Here is a 24407-nt window from a genome sequence, read left to right as displayed (position 1 = left end):
GGCACTTTCTTGCTTGATTTGCTTGGGTTTAGGTCGAAGTCTGGGGCCTCATATGTGACGGTCTCAGCCGAGGCAGATGGAAGCAGTGGTGCTTCTAGGAACTCTGGTGCTGGTTCTGGTTCTGAATCTGATTCTGATTCCACTTGCTGACGTTTTGCTCTCCTTTTCTTCCGTCCCCGGCTGGTGGGGGCAGGTGATGAGGTTGACTGGTCTGCTGTGGAGGTAGTCTGGGTGGATGCTGTTGCCTGGGTGACTTGTGCTGGGTTCGACTCCGGTGGTGGTGGTTGCGGTATGACTGCGGTTACTGTTGGTGTTGGAATTTCGTCTGTTCGGGTTGAAGCAGCGTTGTGATGTTGAAATAGGTCTGCTGGTATCAACATTGTAGGCAGGTTGTTCTGGGCGAGCAGCCTGTTCAGTACTCTCACGTATTTGCGTTGTCTGTTCCCGCCTCTCTCTCAGCTACACTGATCAGGCATGGGATGAGAGTGGTGTTGGTCGAGGCCGCTGATTGGTTGACAGTCAAGTTGGTTGGCTGAGCTGCAGTCGCCTGTCCTACGGTTATCCTAGTGCGGTTATCCTGATGCGGTTATCCTGGTGTGGCTATCCTAGTGTGGTTATCCTGGTGCGGTTATCCTGGTGCGGTTATCCTAGTGCGGTTATCCTAGTGCGGTTATCCTGATGCGGTTATCCTAGTGTGGTTATCCTGGTGCGGTTATCCTAGTGCGGTTATCCTGGTGTGGTTATCCTAGTGTGGTTATCCTGGTGTGGCTATCCTGGAGTGGTTATCCTGGTGCGGTTATCCTGGTGTGGTTATCCTAGTGCGGTTATCCTAGTGTGGCTATCCTGGAGTGGTTATCCTGGTGCGGTTATCCTAGTGCGGTTATCCTGGTGCCGTTATCCTGATGTGGTCAATGTCACTATGAAGAGCGTTGACCCCCCACCTCGTGACCTTCATCGTTGCCATCCACACCTGCCATCCACACCTGTCAAAGGGGAGATCGGGGAAGAGAAAGAGAGACCCCGGGCACCGCCGGGTACCCAATCAATAATATTTACATACACCCAACACCACCCGGTGTTCTGATTATCCTAAACACGTAACTGTGTGAACACGTAACCTACCCTAACCTACCCTAACCTACCCTAACCTAACCTACCCTAACCTAACCTAACCTAACCTAACCTAACCTAACCTACCCTAACCTAACCTAACCTAACCTAACCTACCCTAACCTAACCTACCCTAACCTAACCTAACCTAACCTACCCTAACCTAACCTAACCTAACCTAACCTAACCTACCCTAACCTAACCTAACCTACCCTAACCTAACCTACCCTAACCTAACCTAACCTAACCTACCCTAACCTAACCTAACCTACCCTAACCTAACCTACCGTAACCTAACCTACCCTAACCTAACCTAACCTAACCTACCCTAACCTAACCTAACCTACCCTAACCTAACCTACCCTAACCTAACCTAACCTAACCTACCCTAACCTAACCTAACCTAACCTAACCTAACCTAACCTAACCTAACCTACCAATGTGCTTCAATCATCTTAGTTTATGGAAATGCACTTCCATTCTCCTCATATTACCGGCGTAATATCAGTTGCCCCATGAAAGCCCACACACACACACACACACTCACACACACACACACACATACACACACACACACACACACACACACACACACACACACACACACACACACACACACACACACACACACACACACACTCACACACACACACACACAACCTACACCCCTCATAGTCTCTCATAATCGGTAAAAGTTATGAGAATTCGACATGTACTCTCAGAGACATTCTAGTGTTCTCTCATCTCTCTCCCCCCTCACAAATATGTCATTGAAACCCCCAGTCAAAGTCAAAATTTTCCCCTATGTTGGTCTCATGTTGTGACGGAGCCATGACGTGATGTATTCATTTCTCTTGGGGCCACAACAGGTGTGGGAGAGAAATGGGAGAGTGTGTAGGTGTGGGAGAGGGGTGGGAGGGTGTGCAGGTGTGGGAGAGGGATGGGAGAGTGTGTAGGTGTGGGGGAGGGGTGGGAGAGTGTGTAGGTGTGGGAGAGGGATGGGAGTGTGTGCAGGTGTGGGAGAGGGATGGGAAAGTGTATAGGTGTGCGAGAGGGATGGGAGGGTGTGCCGGAGGGTGTAGTAGATTCCTATTCATTTTAATGTCAGAATCTCCAACGGCTACAATATGATATATTATAAACAACTCGTCCTCTGACAAAGTCCATTCCATCCAGCGGTCGACCCCACAGACGCATTCATCAATTTTAACATTATGTTCATTCAAAATAGGAATTTTCTCAAATATAAATTAATATTGTTATATATTAGCATATTGTGCATATTTAGGTATAGGTTAGGTTAGGTTAGGTTAGGTTAGGTTAGGTTAGGTTAGGTATAGGTTAGGTTAGGTTAGGTTAGGTTAGGTTAGGTTAGGTATAGGTTAGGTTAGGTATAGGTTAGGTTAGGTTAGGTTAGGTTAGGTTAGGTATAGGTTAGGTTAGGTTAGGTTAGGTATAGGTTAGGTTAGGTTAGGTTAGGTTAGGTTAGGTTAGGTTAGGTTAGGTGTTTAGGTTCTGTTGGCGATTATTTGTATTTGTAGTACGTGGGTGAAGCATTTACAGCGTTGTGGTTCGAACACCAGTCGTCAGCGAAGCACTTGTTCCGAAAGTGTTCGAACGTCATCAGTTCTGAGTCGTGTGTAAACCGTTTTTCATCCATAAACAGCGGGGGGGGGGGTTTGGCGGGTGGATGGAATAGACTTTAGCCTTTATTTATGAGGGCCGGTTTAATTATAAATCACAGCTGCTCACAACATTCCGTTTTCTATGCGTGCTTTATCGGTTCGGTTAGGTTCGGGCAATTCAGTGCCTTGTTTTCTGTCCGTTGCGACAGGTGGCGGGGACGGACTGAGACGAGAGCGTCGACCGTCCTCAGCTTAGAAAAGCGTCGCTGGGCGGCGTGGCACGCTGAGGCGACAACTAAATAGATTAGAGCCGCGGCGCGGGTAATCCAGTTATCGCGTCGTCAAGCTAAATTGTAGAAAATTGCAGAAAATGGCTGAGCAATGGGCACAAAATGGAGGTGTCAATGGGCGAAATTATCGCCCCCGACTCAGGCCATCACAGACCGCCCTAACCCCCCCCCCCCCACCCCGCCTAATGGAAAAGGAAATAGTTGACCCCCTTTTCCTTCTTTCCCAGCCCCCTTACCCCTTCCACTAGAAGGGTGTACATCCCCTCTACTTCCTGTCCCCCTTTCCATCTGAGGGGGGCTTCTGCGCCCTGTTCCATCTAGCCCATCCCAGCCCCCCTCTCTTTCTCACCCTTTCCCAGGGGGTGGCCCCAACGGGGCTTTGTTCAGAGTGGTAATGGTGGGAGCTCAGCCCCCCTCTCTCTCTCTGCCCCCCCTCCCACCATGAGTTCATTCCTCCCCTCCCTTTCTAGTTTCCCCTCCGTTTTGACTCTTTCATTGCTTTTTTCCTATCCCTTTTTCTCTTCCCCCTTCCTTCTTATTGTCAACTTTTTAATTCCGTTTTCTTGTTGTCTCTGTTCCTTTCCTACTTGTGTTCCCCTTTTCTTACCCTATTCCATCTTTTCTACCCTTCCAGTTCCTCACTCATTACTACTCCCTTTGTCTCTTCCTTTTCCACCCTTTCCTCCCATGTTGTTCCTCGCTGGTACTATCCATTCTCCCCCTTCCTTCCCCATCCTTCTCGTCCATCCCACGGTGCTGGGATAGACGTGTGACTGGTCAAGGATCCCGAGTTATATTGTGGCATAGAAACGCTGGTTAGTATGGTCAGGGAATGGCAAAGTCTGTGGTTGAAAATCAACTAATCAATCGAGAAATTCTTGCTATACTCCTTCGCAACCCTGAAGTTCTTCTGTCTGTCTGCCTGTCTGTCTGTCTGTCTGTCTGTCTGTCTGTCTGTCTGTCTGTCTGCCTGTCTGCCTGTCTGTCTGTCTGTCTGTCTGTCTGTCTGTCTGTCTGTCTGCCTGTCTGTCTGTCTGTCTGTCTGTCTGCCTGTCTGTCTGTCTGTCTGTCTCTCTGTCTGTCTGTCTGTCTCTCTCTCTCTCTCTCTCTCTCTCTCTCTCTCTCTCTCTCTCTCTCTCTCTCTCTCTCTCTCTCTCTCTCTCTCTCTCTCTCTCTCTCTCTCTCTCTCTCTAATTCTTTCAATCTTTTCTCTACCTTCAATTTCTCTTCCATTACCTCCCGTCTCATCCCAATTGTACCTATCCCACTTCATCCCCCTCCCATCCTTCCCCCCTATCCCATTTCCCCTCCTCTCCCCTACCTTCATCCTTATAATATACCTTTTTTCAAGACGTTGACTGCAGGAATACACGCCTCAGACTCCTGTTAACGGGTTGAGCACTTTCCCTATTCATAGGATCAACCCGTTTTCTTAACTATTACGTCTCCTTTTATAAGCTATGGCCCCCAACATACAGAATACGGGCTACTATGAAAAGTACCGGCTCTCAAATATCCACGTTTTCTATGTGTCGGTGGGTTGGGTTAGGGGGGTGGCTCGTATGTTTCAGTGCCTCTGATTATGTGTATAGTCTGACAAATCAAGAGCTGCAGGGCTCTTGATTTGGGTAAGCCCAGGGTTTTCCTCTGCAACACGACCCGGTAATTGGTTTACAATCAGGTCCCCCCAATCAGGGATTAGGATTGGTCTCCTAGTCCAACACTAAATAGGGGGTGAATAGTTAAAGAATAGTCCCCAAACAATATAAAATGGGTTGACAAGTGTGTGTACTCCCCTAGTTGTGCTTGCGAGGGTTGAGCTCTGGCTCTTTGGTCCCGCCTCTCAACCGTCAATCAACTGGTGTACAGATTCCTGAGCCTACTGGGCTATATCATATCTATACTTGAAACTGTGTATGGAGTCAGCCTCCACCACATCACTGCCTAATGCATTCCATTTACTAACTACTCTGACACTGAAAAAGTTCTTTCTAACGTCTCTGTGGCTCATGTGGGTACTCAGCTTCCACCTGTGTCCCCTTGTTCGCGTACCACCCGCGTTATGTAATGCATTCTTGACTACCCTGTCAATTCTCCTGAAAATTTTGTATGTGGTGATCATGTCTCCCCTAGCTCTTCTTTCTTCCAGAGTCGTGAGGTGCATTTCCCGCAGCCTTTCCTCGTAACTCATGCTTCTTAGTTCTTGGACTTGCCTAGTGGCATACCTCTGAACTTTTGCCAGCTCCATGCTGGAGCCGCATACTCCAGGATTGGTCTTACATATGTGGTATTCACGGTTCTGAGTGTGTGTGTGTGTGTGTGTGTGTGTGTGTGTGTGTGTGTGTGTGTTTGTGTATTCACCTAGTTGTGTTTTGCGGGGGTTGAGCTCTGCTCTTTCGGCCCGCCTCTCAACTGTCAATCAACTACTTTTTTTTCACACTACACTCACACACACACACACCAGGAAGCAGCCCATGATAGCTGACTAACTCCCAGGTACCTATTTACTGCTAGGTAACAGTGGCATTAAGGGTGATAGAAACTTTGCCCATTTGTTTCTGCCTCGTGCGGGAATCGAACCCGCGCCACAGAATTACGAGTCCTGCGCGCTATCCACCAGGCTACCAGGCCCCTATTAGGCCCCCTTACTGTGTGTGTGTGTGTGTTTGTGTGTGTGTGTGTGTGTGTGTGTGTGTGTGTTTGTGTGTGTGTGTGTGTGTGTGTGTGTGTGTGTGTGTGTGTGTGTGTGTCTGTGTGTGTGTGTGTGTGTGTGTGTTTAACTACTAGCCCAACTACTGATTATCCCCAGGATGCAACCCACAACCTATCTTCTCAGGTGAACAGATGCGTCGGATGAAAGGAAACGTGGCCCAAACGCCTCCGTCTAGCCGCGGGAACTGAACCCACGAATCTCGGTTTTGAGCTGATGATTTAGCCCACTGCTCCACGGGACCTTCCCCCCCCCCCCTCTCTCTCTCTCTCTCTCTCTCTCTCTCTCTCTCTCTCTCTCTCTCTCTCTCTCTCTCTCTCTCTCTCTCTCTCTTCCCTTCATCTCCCTGTCAAACACGTCTCAATATTTCCCTTACCTCCCTCCCTTCTTCCCTACCCATCCCCTCACTCCCCTCCCTCCCCCCCTTCCCTTGCCCCTCTCCCATCCCCTCATATCTCCCCCTCCCCTACTCTGGGGGAGGGGCTGGGGGGGAGGAGAGGCCCGACACCCCAGTAATCAGATAGAGCGAATACCAAAATTCCTTTCAATAAACACCTCTACTCCTCTCTACTCCCCGATCCTCTTCCTTTTCCGCTTACTGATGCTCCTCTTCCTCTTGCTATTCCTCTTTCTCTACTTCTTCTTCTTCTCTCTCCTCCTCCTCCTCCTCCTCCTCCTCCTCCTCCTCCTCCTCCTCCTCCTCCTCCGTCGCCGCCGACCCCAGCCAACAGCCAAGGGTGACAAAGCTAATTGTAATTATGGTTATTGACGCCCGCGATTTTATATCTTAAAAACGTGTGAGTGTGGATGTGTGTGTCTGGGGCGTCTCCTGGCTTCGTTACTCCCTCATCCCCGGGCGTTGGTAATTCCTCACACACTGCTCGTTACTAGCGGGCCCCTTCGTTGGTACTTCGCTGCTCCGTGGAGCACTTGGGAAGGGTATTCGGGCCCCCTAACTGGTACTATGCTGCCTCGTGGAGCACGTCGGAGGGGGTATTCGGGCCCCTAACTGGTACTATGGCGCCTCGTGGAGCACGTCGGAGGGGGTATTCGGGCCCCTAACTGGTACTATGGCGCCTCGTGGAGCACATCGGAGGGGGTATTCGGGCCCCTAACTGGTACTATGGCGCCTCGTGGAGCACGTCGGAGGGGGTATTCGGGCCCCTAACTGGTACTATGGCGCCTCGTGGAGCACGTCGGAGGGGGTATTCGGGCCCCTAACTGGTACTATGGCGCCACGTGGAGCACGTCGGAGGGGGTATTCGGGCCCCTAACTGGTACTATGGCGCCTCGTGGAGCACATCGGAGGGGGTATTCGGGCCCCTAACTGGTACTATGGCGCCTCGTGGAGCACGTCGGAGGGGGTATTCGGGCCCCTAACTGGTACTATGGCGCCTCGTGGAGCACGTCGGAGGGGGTATTCGGGCCCCTAACTGGTACTATGGCGCCTCGTGGAGCACGTCGGAGGGGGTATTCGGGCCCCTAACTGGTACTATGGCGCCTCGTGGAGCACGTCGGAGGGGGTATTCGGGCCCCTAACTGGTACTATGGCGCCTCGTGGAGCACGTCGGAGGGGGTATTCGGGCCCCTAACTGGTACTATGGCGCCACGTGGAGCACGTCGGAGGGGGTATTCGGGCCCCTAACTGGTTCTACAATGCCCCCTTAGGGTACGTCGGAAGGGGGTACTTGGACTGATTTTTATGCAGAGATAACTTTGCGTGTCAAAAAAAAATATCGCTATAACTTTGAGGGCCGATTTCAAAGTTGGTCAAATTGGTAGAACACTTTAGAAATTGAAACGCATGTTTGAATGTGTAGGTCTCAAGTCAGGGCCACAGTTGAGGGCCACAGTTGAGGGCTACAACTCAGGGCTACAGCTCAGGGCTACAGCTCAGAGCTACAGCTCAGGGCTACACTGAAATCACAATAGCGTGATGCATCAAACGAACAAATCCACAAGGGCCGTGTCGAGGCTTCGAACCTACGCACCTAGAACTTCTGGTTGCAACTCTTTTGACCGTGTCGTAGCGCAGTCGATTAAGGCAGCGTCTGGGGATGCTCTCGGACCTAGGTTCGAACCCTCGTCACGGCCCCTTGTGGATTTGTTCCTTTACAGCTCAGGGCCACTGACGATTGATCCGATTAATGAACTAACTTCCGGATTACTCGACGAACGCTCTGACGAACGTTTCGTAAACGGACAAACGAAATAATGAACGAACAGACAAGATAAATGAACAAAAGAACTAATGAAAGAGTACATGAACGGAATAACAGAAGATTAAACAACAGGATAAATTGCAGAACTGCGTGAACAAATGAACGGATTAACTAACGGATTAAGAGACTAAGAAATGAACGAACCTACGGTTAAACGACCTAGCAAATGAGTGAACTAGCGGATGAACAAACTATGAAACGAGGGAAGAAATGGAATAGGCAGATAGACGGAAAGATTGAGAAGCATTTAGGCTTAGTTACAAGCTGTGTAGCGGCTTTGTAAGACCTTATTAAGACTCGTCTTATCTGTGGGGGAAAGACTTATCAGACGTATAAACATGTGGACGACTCGATAGACGCAGCCACGTTTAGACGGATCGATCAACGCAGCAACGTTTAGACGGGTCGATCGACGCAGCAACGTTTAGACGGGTCGATAGACGCAGCCACGTTTAGACGGGTCGATAGACGCAACAACGTTTAGACGGGTCGATAGACGCAACAACGTTTAGACGGGTCGATAGACGCAACAACGTTTAGACGGGTCGATAGACGCAGCAACGTTTAGACGGGTCGATAGACGCAACAACGTTTAGACGGGTCGATAGACGCAACAACGTTTAGACGGGTCGATAGACGCAACAACGTTTAGACGGGTCGATAGACGCAACAACGTTTAGACGGGTCGATAGACGCAACAACGTTTAGACGGGTCGATAGACGCAACAACGTTTAGGCGGGTCGATAGACGCAGCCACGTTTAGACGGGTCGATAGACGCAGGAATTAACGCAGTCGTTATATCAACGACTATAACACTGATTCAACATTAATGAAAAATGTTTTGCCTCAGGGGAGAGTACGGGAGAGAGAGAGAAAGAGAGAGAGAGAGAGAGAGAGAGAGAGAGAGAGAGAGAGAGAGAGAGAGAGAGAGAGAGAGAGAGAGAGAGAGAGAGAGAGAGAGAGAGAGAGAGAGAGAGAGAGATGTCAGGGGAAAGCACCAAGCCATTACGACTATATAGCACTTGGAACGGGTCAGGATAAGGATTAGGGATGGGACGAGAGAATGGGAGGAAGAGAGAGAATAGGAGGAAGAGAGAGAATCGGAGGGAGAGAGAGAGAGAATGGGAGAGAGAGAGAACAGACGAAGACAAAAGGATATCATCAGCGGCGTATGCAAGATTGCCCACCATCAAAACGGTCTTTAGTAACCTGTGTAAGGAATAATCTACAACCTTGTATACCACGATGTAAGACCAATCCTGGAGTATGCGGCTCCAGTTTGGAGGCCGTACCTTGTCAAGCACAAGACGAAGCGAGAGAAAGTTCAGAGGTATGCCACTAGGCTAGTCCCAGAACTAAGAGGTATGAGTTACGAGGACAGGCTGCGTGAATTGCACCTCACTTCGCTGGAAGACAGAAGAGATGGGTGGAGACTTGATCACCACATACAAAATTGTCAGAGAAATTAACAGGATGGATAAAGACAGGTTATATAACACGGGTGGTACACGAACAAAGGCACACAGGTGGAAACTGAGTACCCAAATGAGCCACACGGACGTTAGAAGGAACTTTTTCAGTGTCAGAGTAGTTAACGGATGGAATGCATTAGGCAGTGATGTGGTGGAGGCTGACTCCATACACAGTTTCAAATGTAGATATGATAGAGCCCAATAGGCTCAGGAACCTGTACACCAGTTGATTGACAGTTGAGAGGCGGGACCAAAGAGCCAGAGCTCAACCCCCGCAAGCACAACTAGATGAGTAAACACACAAGGAAGATGGAGAAAGTATAGAGAGTACAAAGAAATATCTCATAACTGAGAGAACTTAGCTACGAGGAAGAACATCACGAACTCAACCAAATGACGCCTGAAGAAAAAATAGATGAGATATGATCCAGACATACAAAATACTCAAGGGTATCTGTTTCCATCTGCATGGAAACCAGACAAGCAGATGGACCAGAGAGTCGTGAAGATGCACTTATTCAATAAGAGGGCAGTAAGCAAGTGAATAAGAACCTACCTTTATCCACAGCTTAAAATAAAATGTCTCTAGGATACAAATGGCCAGGGAATCTTTGCATTTAATGACGGAAAGTTGGAAAAGCCGGGGCCAAGGAGCTAAAACTCGTTCCTTCAATCCCTGTTATGTAATCTTGAGGTTATCTTGAGATGATTTCGGGGGCTTAGTGTCCCCGCGGCCCGGTCCTCGACCAGGCCTCCTTTTTGTTACACATCTCCCAGGAAGCAGCCCGTAGCAGCTGTCTAACTCCCAGGTACCTATTTACTGCTAGATAACAGGGGCATCAGGGTGAAAGAAACTCTGCCCATTTGTTTCCACCTCCACCGGGGATCGAACCCGGAACCTCAGGACTACGAATCCGAAGCGCTGCCCACTCAGCTGTCAGGCCCCTTTTAAGGGAAGAACCCATACACACTTGAGAAAATTTCATACTAATCTTTAAGAATAACGCAATGACCTGGTCAGAAAAAAAATAAAAAAATAAATCAAACATTCCCTACCACACTGGTCCCGGATATAAAAGACATGAGCTACAAACAAAAATATCACGGAAGCTTTGGTTACTGGAGACGAAACAGAGGAGACATGATCGAAACGTCCAGGATCCTTCGGGATGTCGACAAGGCAGACGATGACAAGCTATTTTTATCCTAACTTGAATGTACTTAACTAACTACATTCAAGCTTGACTTGAATGTAGCCGAAGTTGAGCTTCTGTAACTATTACCTTAAATTAATGGAATCAAAATCTTAGAACCACACACACATATCTTGAGTGTTATCTTGAGATGATTTCGGGGCTTTTTTTTTTTTAGTGTCCCCGCGGCCCGGTCCTCGACCAGGCCTCCACCCCCAGGAAGCAGCCCGTGACAGCTGACTAACACCCAGGTACCTATTTTACTGCTAGGTAACAGGGGGCATAGAGTGAAATAAACTCTGCCCATTGTTTCTCGCCGGCGCCCGGGATCGACCCCGGGACCACAGGATCACAAGTCCAGCGTATAATAATAATCAGATTCACCAACAAGAGCCTGGTCCAAGGCAGCATCAGACAATGACACAGAAGGATGCTCCAACAGTCAAAACAAAAGAATCAATAAATGTGCCGGAGCAAGACTCCAGCTAATCGTGCCGCCGCCTCGGGCCTCTCAGTCTTGGCTAGAGATCAATAGGACATCAAGCGACTCACAACAGATCATAAAGCCGGATTAAACCACTTCAGAGGAGAGCTGGAAAGAGAAATCGTGTGCTTTTGGGAGCGGAGAGGAAAGTTTTTCTCCTTTACGACTCCATCCATCACGTAAGATGTCCGCGCCCTCTTGGGAATGATTTAACAAATTATGCTTCTTTTGTTGAAGGAGAAACGCCTAATGATATTTGATAAAACCAGATCCCTGATTCATCTTCATGTCTTCGTCTTGTCGTCCAGAGAAAACAAGTAATTTCCCCCTAACAATCCTATATTATCTCGATCCGTCTTGCCCAATAAGCGCCACCCAAGGAGACTCCCAGAACCAATCAGCTTAGCGGGAGTGATGCCACACGTCGCCAGACAATCTATCAAAGTATACGAGCATTCGTTGCAGTTTCTCTCCTGTAGCCTCGCATCGCTGCTTGCATTCTTCTCTCCTTTAGGGTAAACTATCGTAATATAAAAACCGGTTGCTGCTTCAACCGGTGCCTTATAAAAATATAAGAAGAATCCCTATGACTTGGCACCTGCGTCCAGCCAGCCTTAATAGCCTTGGACACGTGATCAAATTAGTCCTCATCCTGAACTGGCGCCAAATCTCCCAGTTAGGCTTGCGTGTCACTTTCTGTTGGCGGCCGTTTGTCCGGACGGCTTCCACTTATTGACCTTTTAATGCCGCTGTCACACGAAAATGGATTTGTATTTCAGATTGCAATGTGAAGAGGTTTTTGAAGGAGGGTTTTTTATACAATTGTGTGAAAGGGGAGATGGAGAGAGAGGAGGAGGACTAGCCTCGGCGGGAACTAGGATAGTTTACCCGCCAGGTCAGCGTTTCCCGCCAATTTCCGTGTTTTCTTTGTGTCCAGAGGAGCTAAGAGGTTTAACCGCCCAATGTAAGTCCATGAGAGCAATGTTATTATTATTATTATTATTATTATTATTATTATTATTATTATTATTATTATTATTATTAAAAATAACATTATTATTGTTATAATTATTGTTCATTATTACTCTGTATCCTGAGTGTCTGTGACAAACTTTACCATAGACTTTACTTTAAAGAAAACGGCGAGGCATGTCATGGGGAGGCATGTGTAAAATGATAATATTTTTATTTTACTCTTTGCTAGGGAGAGAAAGCCTGTACTTTGGCTTATATCGAGGGTCCGCCCCTAAGGTCATACTACTGACCTCCTCCAGGATGAAACCCACAACAACTGGCTAACTCCAGGGTACCTATTTTAGTGCTAGGTAAACAGAGGTATTAGGTGAAAAGAAACGTGCCCAACCATTTTCTCTCCCGCCCGGGATCGTCGATTGTGAGTCCATAACGTAGACTACTGTTCTACAAAGCCAGTTTGTGTATATAATATTCTATGGCTTAATAATTTTCCAGTACAATGTCGCTCCGAAGCCGAAGCCATCACATAAAAAACGGAGACAACGACGGCCTAAATTATTTTTTAATTCAGGCCTAACGAGACGTATCGTAGGCCTTCTATAATCTAAACCTTCCGTACCATATCCTAAGCCTAATATCGTGCATATTATACACCATATTAGGCCTAGGATACTTTTGGATAGACCTGGATTTATTATATTATGGTGTTGTCTTTGTGTTCGGTTTCTTGGCTCCGGCTTCAGAAACCATTTGCAATATGAACAAATCCACAAGGGCCGTGACGAGGGTTCGAACCTACGTCCGACAGGATCCCAGACGCTGCCTTTATCGACTGAGCTACGACATGGTAAAAAGAATTGCAACCAGAAGTTCTGCTGCCCTTACTTGGACCCTGCAGCCTCTCCGAGACACAAATCAGGGTATTACATTTGCAATATGTATTCACTTATAGAAAATATATGTACTGTTATCTTCGGGTCACAGTACACATTATGTACATATGGCCGCCAGGGGCAATATATATTATTTGTGTAAAGATTGGATGTTTATCCAGAGCGCCTTGGAGCTATGTTTAGGTCTCTCATTCTCTCTCTCATTCTCAGTTGTCTCTCATTCTCTCTCTCATTCTCAGCTGTCTCTCATTCTCTCTCTCTCTCATTCTCAGCTGTCTCTCATTCTCTCTCTCATTCTTAGGTGTCTCTCATTCTCTTTCTCATTCTCAGCTGTCTCTCATTCTCTCTCTCATTCTCAGCTGTCTCTCATTCTCAGCTGTCTCTCATTCTCAGCTGTCCCTCATTCTCTCTCTCTCATTCTCAGCTGTCTCTCATTCTCTCTCTCATTCTTAGGTGTCTCTCATTCTCTCTCTCATTCTTAGCTGTCTCTCATTCTCTCTCATTCTCAGCTGTCTCTCATTCTCAGCTGTCTCTCATTCTCAGCTGTCTCTCATTCTCTCTCTCACTCTCAGCTCTTACCTTAAGCTCTCCAATCTCTCGCCTCCCTACCCCTTCCCTACCCTAATTTCCCCTTCAACCCTCCCTCCCTCACCCTCATACCAATCCTCCCCGCCTCCCGCCTCCCCTCTCTCCCACAATCCCCCCACCCCCTCCCCTCAGCACAATCCACACCTACACCCCCAGACACCTTAACATACAATACAGGGATGGGAAGGAAGAGAGAAGAGGGAAGGGGAAAGAAGAGAGGAGAAGGAAGGGGAAGAGAGGACAAGGGAGGGGGAGACACCCTTGTCTGGGACAATCTTACCATTACGCGGGTGAAGAACCTCTTCTAAGATGCTCTGAATTCACTTTTCAAAAGTGGAGAGGAAAGAGGGGGGCAGGGGAGGGAAGGGGGGATTGGGAGGGGAGAGGGAGGGACAAGGGGATTTTAAGCGGTAGGGAGAGAGAGAGAGAGAGAGAGAGAGAGATAGTGAAGATGGACACATTGAAGGGTATTGAAGGAGTAATGTTAGGATGGAAAGGGTCACCCCCATCACCTTCTTCCTCCACCACCTCCATCACCATCACCATCACCACCATCACCACCACCATCACCACCACCATCACCACCATCACCACCACCATCACCACCACCACCACCACCATCACCACCACCACCACCATCACCACCATCACCACCACCACCACCATCACCACCATCACCACCATCACTATCATCACCATCACCACCATCACCACCACCATCACCACCACCACCATCACCATCACCATCACCATCACCATCACTACCACCATCACCACCACCACCATCACCACCACCATCATCACCATCACCACCATCACCACCACCATCACCACCATCACTATCATCACCATCACCACCATCACCACCACCATCACCACCACCACCATCACCACCATCACCACCATCACCACCACCACCACCATCACCACCATCACCACCACCATCACCACCATCACCACCACCACCACCATCACCACCATCACCACCATCACCACCATCACCATCACCACCATCACCACCACCATCACCACCATCACCACCATCACCACCACCATCACCACCATCACCACCACCACCATCACCACCATCACCACCACCATCACCACCATCACCACCACCATCACCACCATCACCACCATCACTATCATCACCATCACCACCATCACCACCACCATCACCACCACCTTCACCACCATCACCACCATCACCACCGTCACCACCACCATCACCACCATCACCACCACTATCATCACCATCACCACCACCATCACCACCATCACCATCATCACCACCACCACCATCACCACCATCACCAATATCACTATCATCACCATCACCACCACCACCACCACCACCATCACTACCACCACCACCATCACCACCACCATCACCACCATCACCACCACCACCATTACCACCATCACTATCATCACCATCACCACCATCACCACCATCACCATCACCACCATCACCACCACCACCACCACCACCATCACCACCATCACTATCATCACCACAACCATCACCACCATCACTATCATCACCATCACCACCATCACCACCACCACCACCATCACCACCATCACCACCATCACTATCATCACCATCACCACCACCACCACCATCACCACCACCACCACCATCACCACCATCACTATCATCACCATCACCACCACCATCACCACCATCACCACCACCATCACCACCATCACCACCATCACCACCACCATCACCACCACCATCACCACCATCACCACCATCACCACCACCATCACCACCATCACCACCACCACCACCATCACCACCATCACTATCATCACCACCACCATCACCACCATCACCACCATCACCACCATCACCACCACCACCATCACCACCATCACCACCATCACCATCACCACCACCATCACCACCACCACCACCATCACCACCACCATCACCACCATCACCACCATCACCACCACCATCACCACCATCACCACCATCACCACCATCACCTCTCTTGCGCCACTTTTCACGGTCATTTGGCCCACTATTGTGTCCGTGGACTGGCCCTCACAAGTGACTGGCCCTCACGCCTCAGCTGCTGGACCCTGGCTCCTCCCTGGCACTCCCCCTTACTCCCTGGCACTCCCCCTTACTTCCTCACACTCCCTCACACTCCCCCTTACTCCCTCACACTCCCCCTTACTCCCTCAAACTCCCTCACACTCCCCCTTACTCCCTCACACTCCCTCTTACTCCTTGGCACTCCCCCTTACTCCCTGGCACTCTCCCTTACTCCCTGGCACTCCCCCTTACTCCCTGACATTCCCTCTTACTCCCTCACACTCCCTCACACTCTCCCTTACTCCCTGGCACTCCCCCTTACTCCCTGGCACTCTCCCTTACTCCCTGGCACACCCCCTTACTCTCTGACACTCCCCCTTACTCCCTGTCACTCCCTCTTACTCCCTGGCACTCTCCCTTACTCCCTGGCACTCTCCCTTACTCCCTGGCACTCTCCCTCTACTCCCTGACACTCCCTCTTGCTCCCTGGCACTCTCCCTTACTCCCTGACACCCTCCCTTACTCCCTGTCATTCCCCCTTACTCCCTGGCACTCTCCCTTACTCCCTGGCATTCTCCCTTACTCCCTCACACGCCCCCTTACTCCCTGGCACTCTCCCTTACTCCCTGGCATTCTCCCTTACTCCCTCACACGCCCCCTTACTCCCTGGCACTCTCTCTTACTCCCTGGCACTCTTCCTTACTCCCTGGCACTCCCTCTTACTCCCTCACACTTCTCCTTACTCCCTCACACTCCCCCTTACTCCCTCACACTCTCCCTCACACTCCCTCACACTCCCCCTTACTCCCTCACACTCCCCCTTACTCCCTCACACTCCCCCTTACTCCCTCACACACCTTCTGACATCTATCCCAAACATTGACACCTCATCCCTCCCTCATCATCCTCATCCCTCATACCTGCCCCTCCTATCCTCCAACACCACCCCTCCCCCCCCCCCAAACCCCCCTGCAACAACACCCCCCCCCCCTCCAAAACACAACCCCCCCCCCTCCTCTCTCTCATCTGAGCCAACTCTTCAAACTCTCCTTAGTATCTCCCTGGATCTTACATTTAAGCTCCCTCTGTGTATATTTTGTCAAACTGTTTTTCCCGATATTGTGTGGTGGGGAAGTATTGGTATCGGTCTGGCTCCTTGTAACTGTCTGCGTTGAAGAATCATAAAGAAGTCGATGAAATGACTAAGGCTTCGCGGGCTCCTTAGGACGCAAAGTGTTCCTGCGTTCGTGTGTGTGTGTGTGTGTGTGTGTGTGTTTACTCACCTATTTGTGCTTGCGGGGGTTGAGCTTTGGCTCTTTGGTCCCGCCTCTCAACTGTCAATCAACAGGTGTACAGGTTCCTGAGCCTATTGGGCTCTATCATATCAGCAATTGAAACTGTGTATGGAGTCAGCCTCCACCACATCACTGCCCAATGCATTCCACCTGTTAACTACTCTGACACTGAAAAAGTTCCTTCTAACGTCTCTGTGGGTCATGTGGGTACTCAGTCTCCACCTGTGTCCCCTTGTTCGTGTTCCGCCCGTGTTAAATAATCCATCCTTGTCTACCTTGTCAATTCCCTTGATAATTTTGTATGTGGTGATCATGTCTCTCCGGGCTCTTCTGTCTTCCAGCGACGTGAGGTGCATTTCCCGCAGTTTTTCCTCGTAACTCATGCCTCTTAGTTCTGGTACTAGTCTAGTGGCATACCTCTGAATGTTCTCCAGCTTCGTCTTGTGCTTGACAAGGTACGGGCTCCATGCCGGGGCCCGTACCCAGAGTGTGTAATTACCTAAGTGTAGTTACAGGATGAGAGCTACGCTCGTGGTGTCCCGTCTTCCCAACACTCTTTCAGCACACACACACCCAACGTGTGTGTGTGTGTGTGTGTGTGTGTGTGTGTGTGTGTGTGTGTACACGTGACTGTGTGCGTATGGAGTGCGAGCATGCGCTCATCCCCGGATGTAACGTTTGTGTGCGCAAAATGTTAGTAAAAGTTTGAGATTCGTTAAGCGATTAAAAATAAAATATTTAATGATGATATTCACAGGATACCTAAGGTTAAGCTGGTAGCCACAGACACCTCTCACTCTCCCATCAACAATTCCCTCAAAATAATACACAGGATCATACACAGGACCCATCTACGTATTTTCCTTGCTATACACACTATAGCTCATTATCTCCATGTATATCAAATCGACAGAAAATATAGGACCGGGGAAAAAAAATGCAACAAAATCAGTTTCGCCATAAACTAAGACGAAGCCTCATCCGGGTGAATACCTTCGGACGCTGGCAACTAACAACCCAACTCGCTGAGAATATTATCCCTTAACGCCTTCTTCCCAATGATCGCCAGCGACTCAGACTCAGGTAACATTAATTACGACAAACAAGGTGATAATGGCTTTAAGAACTTTGGTGGTGACGAGGAAAAACTGGTAAAAGGAGACAAATTTTAATTACGAACGCGCGTCAGCGCCAAGTGATTATGTTTCCCGCGCTGTTTTTTTTTTGTGTTTTTTTGGCGCGAAATTGTTTGGCTGAGAGAATATGGCGGGAAATGATGACAGGTTCTTAAAACACGGAGGTGTGTGTGTTTTATCTCTTTGTTTTGAAGTGTTTGTTGGGTATGAAGGACATATTTGTATTATTTGGGAGTGCCAAACTTGGGAAAAGTGGATTTTTTTGTCCATTGTGTAAAGGATTGTTGATAATGATTGTAAATAATAACTCTGCAACTAACTCGCTCTTGTGTGCCTGTCTCTTGCTAAACTATATATATATATATATACATATATATATATATATATATATATATACATATATATATATATATATATATATATATATATATATATATATATATATATATATATATATATATATATATATATATATATATATATATATATATATAATATATATATATATTAGGGGTACCACCTCTCGTGCAATTGCAGGGACCCACATCCTCGAAGAAGAAAACAAAGAGCATTCAGAGAAGATCTTGTGGATTTTCACTGAATACTTTAATCTTTTCTTCTCCTACCACCCCTGTGTTCACCCCCTCTTACCACCCCCTTTTCACCTCCATATATATAGTGTGTATACATATATATATATATATATATATATATATATATATATATATATATATATATATATATATATATATATATATATATATATATATATATATATATATATATACATATACACACACACCCTCACACTATCCCCTCCCCCCACACTTTTCACGCTCCTATCCTTCCCTACATCTCTGTAAACTCCCTATACCAAACACGTGTGTGGGGAATATGTGGGTATATAGAATTGCAGGAAAATGGAGTGTCTGAATTGTGGGAGGACCTCACAGTGCCCCACACTATCATATTCCCCACTCCCCCACACTCCAGACACCCCCCCCCCCCATGCTCTCCACACCTCACATCCCCACTCACCTACACCCCCCCCCCCCCCCCACACACACACCCTACACACAACACCATCCCACACACACACTCCTCACAACCGCCCACATGCCTTCTCGTCAACCACATGGGGCCTACCCAACCTATCAGCCTACTGCCCTATTCATCAACCAAGTCACTCACCATCAACTTACTCAACCACCCTCCAAGAATAAGCAACAAACAGCCCATTTCCCTGCACCACATGTGCCAACCACCCCAAACCACCCATGCCAGATCCTCCCCCCTCCCCCCCCTACCCAGTAACCACCCACAGAGGAAAACATGCTCCCACCCTCACCCAACACCACCAGTCCACAGAGAGAGAGAGAGAGAGAGAGAGAGAGAGGGAGAGGGAGAGAGAGAGAGAGAGAGAGAGAGAGAGAGAGAGAGAGAGAGAGAGAGAGAGAGAGAGAGAGAGAGAGAGAGAGAGAGAGAGAACAACATGGTAATCCCTGGTTTCGATAACAAGAAAAATATGATATTTGTGAGTCCTCGTCTTGCCGTCCTCTTGGATCAAGTGAACGGAATATTTTAATGACAGTCTAGTTAAATTATTACACGTTCCTCCTCCTGCCACGAGGGGAAGGCCAGGCTGGCTAATTGTCGGGAGTGAGGGGGAAGAGGGAGAGAGAGAGAGGGAGAGAGAGAGAGAGAGAGAAAGAGAGAGAGAGAAAGAAAGGAGGGATCAGACAAAGAGACAAATACACCTCAATTTCAAAACGGTTTCAGACGATACCATAACAATGAGTGACTGAACTAACAGTCACGCAGGAAGAATAACTATAACAAGACGAAATAACTACTTCTGCAACTACCGAAGCTGGAGAAGTCATAGGCTTAGTGTAACCAATGCTACAACATTGCTTGGGCCCGTAGTGCTATAATTTTAAACCCCTCACAAGCAAAGGGGGAACTGCCAGAGGGCATGAAAACGTCCAATGTGGTGCTGCTATAAAAAAAAAATAGGAAAAACAATACCTTCTGAACTATTGACATGAATCGCTAACAATAATATTCTGAAAGGTGTAGAAATATGTCACAAAGATGCCAGAAAGAACTTAATCAGCTTAAGAATAATATAAATAATTTATTAGATAAAGCAGTTATTGGCACTAACTCGTGAAACCATTTAATTTATATAACAAGAAAAATAAATACATTGAACTAAAGTAATGCTGCAGGCGATGAGTCACAATAACGTGGCTGAAGTATGTTGACCAGACCACACACTAGAAGGTGAAGGGACGACGACGTTTCGCTCCGTCCTGAACCATTCTCACAATCGACTTGAGAATGGTCCAGGACGGACTGAAACGTCGTCGTCCCTTCACCTTCTAGTGTGTGGCCTGGTCAATAAAGTACTGCTGGTCGAAAGCCGGGGCCCAAGAGTAGACACTCGACCCTGCGGCCCCAGGTAGGTAAATCACGTAGGAAAATCAGATACTGGAAAGTCTTTGATCAATTCCTGTGGGATTTGCTTCAGAAGTCTTCAAGTAATCTCTAGGGAAGAGGAGAGGAGAGCACAAGACTCACTCCCCGACCCGGAACCTCCAATGCCACTGAGGAGCAACAACAGGTCCCATGTACAGAACATGTCAGTAGTCCTGTGTAGAGAGCATGTTAGTTTGTTAATGGATTAACTGGCCAGGAGTTGGAAAGGCAGGACTCGGGAGCTATAGATCGACTATGTAAGCACAAAGTACAACTTGGTTAGAGTGCGCACACACACACACACACACACACACACACACACACACACACACACACACACACACACACACACACACACACACACACACACTCCATACACAGTTTCAAGTGTAGATATGATAGAGCCCAATAGGCTCAGGAACCTGTATACCTGTTGATTGACGGTTGAGAGGCGTTCATATATATATATATAAGGTAAGAAGCAAGGAAATAATGGGGTTGGATACCAATAAAATACTGGATAAGGGGGTTGGGGGGGGCGGTTGAGAACTCGGTAGAAACATCATCATTATCTGTTATATAATCCCGTGAGATCTGGATTTGATCATATCCCGATTTGGATTTTGAATTTAACTTTCTTTACTTCCAATAATGTTTTCATGGTTATCTTTTTTTCTGGTAATTGTTATTTGACTTAATAAGTTGATATGATATATTATGTTTCCTGGGCTCTACTGTGTATTTTTTTATATATAACCAATAACTGAACAAATCCACAAGGGCCGTGACGAGGATTCGAACCTACGTCCGAGATCATCCCAGACGCTGCCGTTATCGACTGAGCTACGACACGGTCAAAAGAGTTGAAACCCAAGTTCTGCTGAACTTACTGGATCCTGCAGCCTCTCCTAGACACAAACCAGGGTTTTACACAAAAATTAATTTGATGTATCACGCTATTGTGACCAATAACTGATTCGCATCGTAATTCATTGTCATGTCACTCACTACTAGAGTCAAGGACACGTCATATTCTGGGTTCATGTCTACCTTATCGTGAATTTCCCAATCTTCCCAAGAAATCCCAAGAACAATTTTCTAAGAAATCCCAAGATCGATTTCCCAAGAAATCCCAAGATCGATTTTCCAAGAAATCCCAAGATCGACTTCCCAAGAAATCCCAATATCGACTTCCCAAGAAATCCCAAGATCGACTTCCCAAGAAATCCCAAGATCGACTTCCCAAGAAATCCCTTTAATCTTGCCAAATAGGCTTTATTTAAATCTAGCACATAAGTTTTTCCATATTATGTTAAATCCAATTTATCTTTGAATTACTGTTACTCAGTTCATTGTTTATTTTCATGTTGTTAGTCGTTTGTCTTCTTGTTTCTGTCTGTACTTGTTTTATTCTGTACTTGTTTCCTATACAGGAACAAGTACACAATGATAAAATATGCCACTAACCTCACTAGCAACATTGCCAGGAAGTAATTTTCAATTGCATCGTTTTCAATATTTTTTTTTTTGGGGGGGGGGGGGAATTCTTTTCCATTTGGAAATGTAAGATTTTCCAAGATTTTTTTCTTCGAGATCATTTCCAAGATTTTATCAATATAATTTCCAATATTTTATTCTGCCTCTGAGTTATCTGTTTTTAATCTACAATCGACTTCCCAGAAAGTTCAAATCTCCCATATCTCCAACGATACACATATTACTACATCTTGATGCTGTTCAAATCTCTTCTCAAATTAGTATTTTGTTCAGAATCATTTGAACCGGAGTTTGATACTCATATTAGAAAGTATATGAGTACATATTAGAAAGTATATGAGTACATATTAGAAAGCATATGAGTATTAGACTCTTTTTCCCTCATTCACTTCTATCATATCAATTCTGTGAGAATCTGTGGTTTGATATACTGACTTACGAGACATTTCATATCTTTCACATTAATAGCAACTCCACTTCAAGTCGATATTCAACCATGTTTCAGTGAGTGCTATTATGTCTAACTTTCCAGGTCACAGCAGTGCTCTGAGGTCATCCAGTTTCACACAGAAACCCTGGTTTGTGTCTCGGAGAGGCTGCAGGATCCTAGTTCAGTAGAACGTCTGGTTGCAATTCTTTGACCATGTCGTAGCTCAGATTAATGCAGCGTCTGGGATGATTTCGGACGTAGGTTCGAATCCTCGTCACGGCCTTATACTGAATATATTTTTTAGTTTTTACAACATGAGGGTATATTTGTCTATTTTTAAACTGACTTAATTTTCCGGTTATATGCACTCATATCACAGAACACATACCGTTTAAAGTTATACATACCGTTTAAAATCATACATACCATTTCATCTTAAGAGTCTTCAAACGCAGCCTCTCCGTCTCATTCTTGACGGATGAACGCAGTTCCTTAAGCACATAAGAGTCTTACCAATGTAGGAGTTCCAGTTATCCATGAATAGCATTATTCATATGTAGAATTATACATACAGCACTCTTCAAGGCGTTGGCTTACATCACTCCCACGCTATATGCACTCAATCTTAGCAAAACACTCCATAGAATAGGGGGACCCCTATTTTGTTCCTAATCAAGCCATAATCAACCCATATCAAGCCATAATCAAGCCATAATTAAGCCATATCAAGCCATAATCAAGCCATATCAAGCCATAATCAAGCCATAATCAAGCCATATCAAGCCATAATCAAGCCATATCAAGCCATAATCAAGCCATATCAAGCCATATCAAGCCATAATCAAGCCATAATCAAGCCATAATCAAGCCATAATCATATGATGTGAATGTAAATTACTAATTCCCATGGACTTAGCAGTAGCCAGGGAGAAGATAAAGTTTCAGTTGAACAGCAGGTTATTGCCTCTGGAACCTGTCCTTATTAAGGCTCAAAAGTACAGCGGTTAAGCTTCTGTTTCATGGGGTCGGCGATTCGAGTCTCCCCGTGCCCAAGTGAAGGAAATAGCTAGCCTTAATTTATAACTGTATAGCAATTCCTCACTTCTGCTTCAGCACTTATGTTTTTTTTTTTTTTTGAGATATATACAAGAGTTGTTACATTCATGTTTCATTCATGTTCTCTGCCTACTGAGAAGTATAAGCATTTCTCGGAGTCCAAGAGCTGCAGTCCGAGCTCGCAAGCAAAGATAAGTGAATACAGACACCAGGGGGCCAGATTCACGAAGCAGTTACGCAAGTATTTACGAACCTGGGGCCAGATTCACGAAGCAGTTACGCAAGTATTTACGAACCTGGGGCCAGATTCACGAAGCAGTTACGCAAGTACTTACGAACGTGTACATCTTTCCTGAATCTTTGACGGCTTTGGTTACATTTATTAAACGGTTTACAAGCATGAAAACTTGCCAATCAACTGTTGTTATTGTTATAAACAGCTTCCTGGTGCTTCGGAGCTCATTAACTGTTTAATAATTATAAACAAAGCCGTCAAAGATTGAGAAAAGATGTACACGTTCGTAAGTGCTTGCGTAACTGCTTCGTGAATCTGGCCCCAGGTTCGTAAGTACTTGCGTAACTGCTTCGTGAATCTGGCCCCAGGTTCGTAAGTGCTTGAGTAACTGCTTCGTGAATCTGGCCCCAGGTTCGTAAGTGCTTGCGTAACTGCTTCGTGAATCTGGCCCCAGAATACTGTAGAATGTAGTGAATACAAAATACAGTCTCGCAAACTAGCAGGCGGAGGTCTTTAATTATAACTATATATGCAAATAATTTTTTTAAGGATTAATTTTTTTAAGGATTAATTTTTTTCAGTTAAGGATTAATCCTATTTTCATAAGGATTAATTACCCCCTTAGTTATCTTCCTCTACGCGCTCCCTTGGGCCTCCTTCCTC

General features: G+C 46.8%; 1 protein-coding gene across 1 annotated transcript in view; it reads right to left on the bottom strand.

Moving 5' to 3' along the window:
* Positions 1–6354: 6354 nt before the first annotated feature.
* Positions 6355–24407, bottom strand: part of LOC138370410 (ABC transporter F family member 4-like) — a 25092-nt gene continuing 7039 nt past the window's right edge. Inside the window, exons 2-3 of the mRNA XM_069334766.1 lie at positions 22880–22944; positions 6355–6481 (exon numbers count right to left, since the gene is read on the bottom strand). Of these exons, the coding sequence (XP_069190867.1) occupies positions 6355–6481; positions 22880–22944 (192 nt within the window). The remainder of the gene's footprint in view (positions 6482–22879; positions 22945–24407) is intronic.

Source organism: Procambarus clarkii, chromosome 4 (assembly GCF_040958095.1).
Source record: "Procambarus clarkii isolate CNS0578487 chromosome 4, FALCON_Pclarkii_2.0, whole genome shotgun sequence".
Classification (NCBI taxonomy): Eukaryota; Metazoa; Arthropoda; class Malacostraca; order Decapoda; family Cambaridae; genus Procambarus; species Procambarus clarkii.
Note: the sequence above shows the minus strand (reverse complement) of the source record. Positions and strands in the feature narration are given on the sequence as shown.